At 56.8% G+C, this 6,417-nt stretch overlaps 1 protein-coding gene and 1 pseudogene across 3 annotated transcripts; both read right to left on the reverse strand.

Moving 5' to 3' along the window:
- Positions 1 to 453: 453 nt before the first annotated feature.
- CITED1 (Cbp/p300 interacting transactivator with ED-rich tail 1) lies at positions 454 to 5,842 on the reverse strand. 3 transcript variants are annotated; one of them, XM_055438405.2, is made up of 3 exons: positions 5,715 to 5,842; positions 1,631 to 1,755; positions 454 to 1,049 (listed from the first exon to the last, which is right to left on the reverse strand). In XM_055438405.2, exons 2-3 carry the CDS (start codon positions 1,688 to 1,690, stop codon positions 522 to 524), a joined length of 588 nt encoding a protein of 195 aa, XP_055294380.1. In that variant the 5' UTR covers positions 1,691 to 1,755; positions 5,715 to 5,842; the 3' UTR covers positions 454 to 521. The 3 variants fall into 3 exon arrangements, with proteins under 3 accessions (XP_055294380.1, XP_055294382.1, XP_088689778.1); XM_055438407.1 differs by lacking the exon at positions 5,715 to 5,842 and adding an exon at positions 5,549 to 5,593; XM_088833652.1 differs by lacking the exon at positions 5,715 to 5,842 and adding an exon at positions 4,503 to 4,620.
- On the reverse strand, positions 4,008 to 6,140 carry LOC148773334 (uncharacterized; annotated as a pseudogene).
- Between the last annotated feature and the right edge of the window lie 277 nt (positions 6,141 to 6,417).

Below are 6,417 nucleotides of genomic sequence, written 5' to 3' on the forward strand. Positions count from 1 at the left end.
CAAAGGAGTGGCCTTAATGCATCAGCTGGATGGGGGCTAGAGAGTGAGTGGGGTGGCTCTTGAGTTGGTGAAGCATGTGCCATGTGGCTAGGGCAACCTTTTAGACTTGGATGTACAAGGTGAGGAGGTTGTAGAAGGGTCTGGATCAGTCTTTTTTCCAAGAATGCTCCCAACCAGCCCCTGTCATCAACCTTGAATAGGACAGTGTTCCTGTGGTCTTAGGTCACTGAGACTAGGTACTTGGGCTTCTGAAGTAGGAATTCAGTGAGCAGCATCCCCCACCACACCCCCGGCCTCCCAGTCTTTCCCTTTCCCCCCATCCAACCAAGTTCCCTCCCAGCTATCCACCGACAACCTCATCATGGGTCTCATAATTGTTAAAAGAACATTGGACCATGCCACACCCATTTAGACCTCAATGAAGAACACCTCCAGTAGGCCCGTCTCTTTGTAAGTAACTTTTATTTTTATTTACAACAGAATTGGTGGCTTTATTCCTCCATCTTTAGGAACAATTGGCATCAGCTACCAGATGGAAAGTCTGCCGTGAAGTCAAACTCATTCTGCCCCAGCCACAGCTCCGGAAGCTCATTGGCCCGGTCCAGTCCCAGTTCCACCACCAGCGACATCAGCACCTCTTCATCCACCGGGTCTGAATCGATGATGGCAGGGCTCTGGGCACCAGCAGAAGGAGAGAGTGATCCCGCCCCTCCCGCCTGAGCCCCGAAGCCCCAGTTTGGCAGGGGCTCTGCCTCTCCGGGTTGGCCCGGAGTGGCAGTGGCCATCCCATGATACTGGCTATTTAGTTTCTGCAGCTGCATACTGGCCAGCAGGTGAGGGGCAGGGTGCAGGTTGAAGGGTGGGGGTTTAGTGGGAGGGGTGGCAGTAGGAGAGCTTATTGGAGATGGAGATCCCGAGGAACTAGTGGGAGCCCCACTGGCCTTGGTTCCATTCGTGGCTACCCCAGGGTAGTGCAGGATGGCCACCGCTTTGCGATCTTTCACCCCCAGGTTAGAGTAGGCCAGAGAGTTCATCTCTGGGTTGGCATTCTATAAGACAGAGAAAGGCACAACATGGTATCCCTGCTCTACATTTTGTTCCTCACCATTCATCAGGCCTCAAAAGTGTTTCATCGGGGGCTAGTGGTGGGGAGGTAGCAAGAAGGCCCCCTAGAAAGGTAGGCTCCTTTCCTAGTTCAAGTTGGGCTCAAGTATTCTTTTGCCACTGCGGCTCCAAGCACTGTGTTCAGGTCTAAGTCTTCATGCTGGACACCCACCATCTTAAAGGAGTTCACTGCTTTCATCTCCTTCTCTTGACTCTACCTTCAGCTCATCATTCTACAAAAGGGGTCTCATTTTTCCCTTCTTCTCAGTCTCACTTTAATCCATTGAGACAATGGAGTGATCTTTTCCAATTTTGCTTCTCTCTCTGCTATCTTTCAATACCCCTAGTGGGTTCCAAGTGACCATATTTAGGAAGAAGCCATTTTCATTCTCCCCCAAGAAAGCTCTGCTGTCTACAGTCTACTAAAGGACACCAGACACCACAGCCAGGAGGACCTACCACGTGGCCCCAGACCACGTCATCTTTCCCACTCCAGTGCCTCCATCTGTAAAATGGCAAAAGTTACCTCCTTCACAGGTGAGGTGCCACCCTTGACATCAAGTGCAGGCCTCGACATAGTTGGCATTTCAGAGTCTTGGCAGAAGTTGGATAAATTCGTGGGAGGTGATGCTGCCAGCTGGAGCTGTTGTGCTGTATGTGAAGGAGAAGTGGTAATAAGGGCAAAGGCTTTATTGACCAAGAAAGTACTAGCAAAGCCTGAAGCTGGGCCATTCCACACAGCTACAAGGCAAGGATGGTGATGGGTTAGAGCCAAGATCAGAGACTGCCTGAGCAGAGGATCTCTGCTGGAACTTTTGCCTGAGGTGGGAAAGGTGCTTGATTTGGCCAGGTGCTGCCCGAACAGCCAGCTACCCACATCGCCAAGAGAGGACACACTTGACTGTTTCCTCATGCAAGTGATGTCAATGCCACCAGTGCAGGGGGCACTCTTTCTGATTCCAAGGACAACAATGTCCCTGAGTACATAGCACACTGTCTCAACTGGCCACTGGCACTCAGACCAGAGAGCTGTGGTCTCCATTGGAATTGGGAGAAAGTGGGAAAGAGTCAGGGTGAGGATGACTAGAAAGCTGGTGGCTGCCACCCAGAGAAAGAATAGGTCCCCAAAGCAAATATCATGAGGTCCAAAGTTCTGCCTTAGGCATGGTTTTGTGTGAGAGAACCAGGCTGATCACGGTAGTCTGGGGGTTCTGAAGCAGCCAGAGTGCAGCTAGGGATGTCTCAAGTGGAGGCACACTGCAAGTCCCCTCCAAGACAGCCCTGGTGGCACTTGGCTTTCCCAGGACACCTGCTCTGAGCCCAGCCACATTCATTTGTAGTGGCAGGTGGATATAATTCTTCCCAGAGGGAAACTGAGGTACAGAGGTTCCACGGATTTCCCATCAGGTGGCAGTGGCTCTGGGAGTAGGATCCAGCACTCCTGTGCTCACATGCCTCATGTGACCACTGGCCAAGATATCATACCTAGAATGATTCAGATGGCTTCTGAAGAAATTATCCCCTAGTTCAAATGCCAAAGGAACAAGATAAGGGGATGAGGGGAAAAGAATCTCCCCAAACCAGGAAATATTTTTTAAAAATCTCTAAAAACTCCTAAGTTATTTTCCAAGAAACTTTTTATTAAAAGCCCCATATATTCTAGCCTTCATGATGAATTAGAGATGTAAAATTTTACATTTATAAATACCTCTTGGCCCAAAGAATCTTCAGGATCTTAAAGAGTCTCTAATCTTTCCAACAAGGCTAGAGTTCTCTGTGACACTTCCCTCCCCTCGGTGGTCATTAAGAATCTGCTCAGACACTTCTAGAAAGTGGCCACTTACCACCTCTCTCATCTTTGCACCACTTACTGGTACGGGAGGGAGGCAAGAAAAATAGAAAAAGGAAGAAGGGAGAGAAATATGAGAAAACAATCAGTTGCTGGGTCCATCACCACTGCTTGATTGGAGCCCCGTTTCTTCTGTGAGGCAACCCGAAAATATTTCAAGCTAGTGACCACAAGACAAGGAATCTAATTCATGTCGTTTTCAAGAGCCCTGCACCTTCAGTATCAACCAATTTTCATGTCCTAAGAAAAATGTCCGGGTGGGGGGTGGCTGTCCATCTTTTCTTGTTTCTATCCAGCTTTTCTTTCTTTATGCTACCCGTTACCTGAACCATACACAACGAAAAAAAACCACAACAGCAAAAACAAAAGGAAACAGAAAGTGTTGGCGGGGTGGGGGGGGGGAGAAAGAAGAAAAACAGAGAGAGAAGGAGAAATAAAGTATGTTCCTGGGGAAGACCATTTTACCACGTCTCCCCCTTCAGGCTGTTGCACTCCCTTAGGCAGGACGCTGTTTCCATTCAGATCTGTCGCCTCCCATCGCCGCCTTCCCCTCCACCAGCACTGACCCTCGACCTGGGTCTATGTTCGGTAGGTGCTAAGTAAGTATTGTTGAATCCGTTTGAAGAGGCAACCGCATTTCGATCGGAATCCTTACCCTTGCTTCCCCGACTTTCTGTCTCCCCTCTGCCACCCAGCCCATTCGAAGACAAAACTTGGCAGCGAGGAATCGTCCCAGCTCACTCTCCAAGCCGCGAGCTGACCACCGCGAAACGGCTGCAAGAGGCGGCTGGGCAACCCAGAAGCAACAAGTGCCTCCTCGCCCGCCGGTGCCTCTCTGGCCCCGGCCACCAATTCCCGGTCCCGCCGCCCGCTCTTCGTCACAGAGTTTCCCGTGGGCCATAAGCCCCCTCCCGCCTAGATGGGGATGGGAAAGGGAGAGGAAGAAGAGAGAGGGCGAGGGACAGGTGGGGGGGGCGCGTCTTTGACCTGTTGGGGGACCAAAAGTTAAAATGGCACCAACTGGATGGCTCCATCTCGATTGCTATTTTCTCACTCAGGAGAAATTCAAAAATCCAAACTACTGCGACTCGATTTGGATGCGATCTAATCAGGCTAGTCAATTTCACCACCTGAAAACTAAAGGCCCGTTGTTTGCGGACAGCTCGGCCGCCCTCCTCGCCACATCCCAGGTGGAGCCGCGGGAGCCGAGGGCGGCAGGGAGCATCCCTGCACTATGGGGCGCGAGCACCCGGGCCACCAGGGCCCCGAGCGTCGGTTCCCGCGAGTGCCGCATCAGGAACCGATAGTGGAGACGGGATGGACAGGCGGGGTCTCGGCCTCGCTGGCGAGTTTGGGGCCCCGCAGTGCTGCCGCGCGCGGGGATGTACGCCGGCGGCGCGGGCTGCGGCCACTCCCGCGCCTCACCAACGCGGGAGCGCCGGCTGAGCACCCGACGCGGCCGCGGGCTGAGCCTACCCCCGAGCCAAGTCGCCCGTGGTCAGTGCTATCACTCGGCTAGGAGAAGAGTGAGAGAGGTTCGGTAACTTGCCCAAGGTCACAGCGCTAAAAAGTGGCGAGCCGGGATTCGCAGCCAGGTCTGTCTTCCTCCAAGTCCTGAGCTCACAGAGGCTGGGACTCCGTGAGCGGCTCAGCCCAGCCACTGGCATTTATAGGCAGAGGGGTGTGTGCGTGTGGGGGCGTGTGCGTGTGGGGGCGTGTGCGTGTGGGGGCGTGTGCGTGTGGGGGCGTGAGTGTGGGGGAGAGCAGAGGTCAACTGGCCAGTGAAGGCAAGTTGTCCGAATTCGCTAACTTCCATCCCTCAATTCCGCTGAACTCGGCCCGAAAAGCCCCTCTCGCCTTTAGCCCCCGAAGGAAACCTGAGCTTTGTGCAGCCCTAGAGCCGGAGCGTCCAGATGCGGTCCGGGCGATTAGCAAAGTCGGTGGAAGCCACGCTGGAGAAAGCGCGGGCGCGGGGAGAAAAGGTGCTGCTGTCTCCCGGGGAGAAGCGGGCGCTCGACCCTGCTGGCCGGCAGACGGGCGCGCTGGCGAGCGAGCCGGCACGCTGGCCGAAGGGCGGGCGGGTGGCGGCCCCTCCGCTCCCAGCGGAGCAGCTTCCAAACGGAAAATAAGTCCCCCAGAGCCCCACGGCCAGCCCGGCCCCCGCTCGCTCCCCGCGCCCCCTCAGCTGGAGTCCCCGGCCCCGCCGCCCAGCCCAGCGCCCTGCCGGGCGGCCCGGCTTACCTCCGCGAAGCCGCCTGCCCTGGAGAGAGGGAAGCGCGGAGCCCGGTGAGCCGCGGGCGCAGCGGCGGAGCCCCCAGCCCCTCGCACGAACGCCGCCACCGCCGCCGCGAGCCGGTCGCGCTCAGCGCCACCCGACCCCGGGGCGCCTGGGAAAAGCCCGCACCGCCGCGCCGCGCCGCGCCGCACCGTGCCACGCCGAGCAGCCCTAGCCAGCGCCCGTGCCCTCCCGCCTGCCCGCCCGCAGCTTCGGCGCCCGACTCTGGGGCGGTGGCGGCCACCGCGCTCCCTTCCCGGCGCGAGAGAGTCGGCTCTCAAGCCCCCATTGCTGCCCGGAGAGCCCTGACGCACACGCACACGGCAGCAGGCTGGCCTCGGCTAGGAATCCCAGGAAGGACAGACCCTTTCCCCCGCTTTTCTCTCTCCCCCCAATTTCCACGTCTTTATAACCGGCTCAGGGCATTATTAGCACATGTCCTGGCTCGTGGGCGAGTTGGTGGCAAAATCTGAACTGGATACTCACCCGAGGGCCAGAGAGGGTGCTGCGCCTCCTTCAGCCCCTTTTTTCCCCCCTCGCCAGAAACTACTCCTCTCCGGCTGTCTGTGGGCGGGCAGCCGGGCGGAGCGAGCCTCCTCTCGGCAGCTCGGCAGTGCCCCTTCTGCAGCTCTGCCGCTGGGAGCATTTTATAGCGGCGGCTGGCGTGTGTGGCCCTTTAAAGGCTCTCGAGCTGGTGCAGTCACAGCGGATCGTGTGAAAGCGAAGGGCCGGCTGGGGAACGGAGTCCGAGCGGCCCCGCGGGTCCGCCGGCGCCGGGGACCGGTCACGGCTCCCAGGGTGCGGCTGGCAGGCCCAGGCCGTGGTCGCCCCGAGACTCCCGGCCGACGCCTGCGTTTCAAAAGCAGGAGGGGGCCCGGGCCCCGGTCACAATCTCTCCCCACCGCCCTGCATGGACTTGCCCAATAAATTCCACTTAGTAATTTCGCTGAGGCGAGGGAGAGCTGTTAGTATCTGTTTTCTGACCTATATATAGAGGGTGGTCAGAGCGGGCTTTAGGGGTTTGAAAGGAAAGTTAAGGGCTCAGGAAATGACCCGGGGGAAGGGGCACACACGGGACGGGGCCCAAGAGGCACGATTTGGGTTTTGTGAAGGGCTTTCTAGGAGCCTGTTTGCCCGCTTTGGGCTGCACCATCTCCCTGGTTGAAGGTCTGAGGCTGAGGGGTCCCTT

The sequence above is a fragment of the Moschus berezovskii genome, chromosome X, assembly GCF_049115385.1.
Source record: "Moschus berezovskii isolate FMDL1 chromosome X, NW_MosBer_1.0, whole genome shotgun sequence".
Lineage (NCBI taxonomy): Eukaryota > Metazoa > Chordata > Mammalia > Artiodactyla > Moschidae > Moschus > Moschus berezovskii.

Coding starts and splice junctions, on each gene's coding strand:
- CITED1 (XM_088833652.1), bottom strand. CDS start 4,620: ATGCCAGTGGCTGGGCTGAGCCGCTCACGGAGTCCCAGCCTCTGTGAG. Junction 1,756..4,502: donor TTTTAGCGCTGTGACCTTGG/GCAAGTTACCGA, acceptor CTTCACATACAG/CACAACAGCTCCAGCTGGCA. Junction 1,050..1,630: donor GCACCTCACCTGTGAAGGAG/GTAACTTTTGCC, acceptor TCTGTCTTATAG/AATGCCAACCCAGAGATGAA.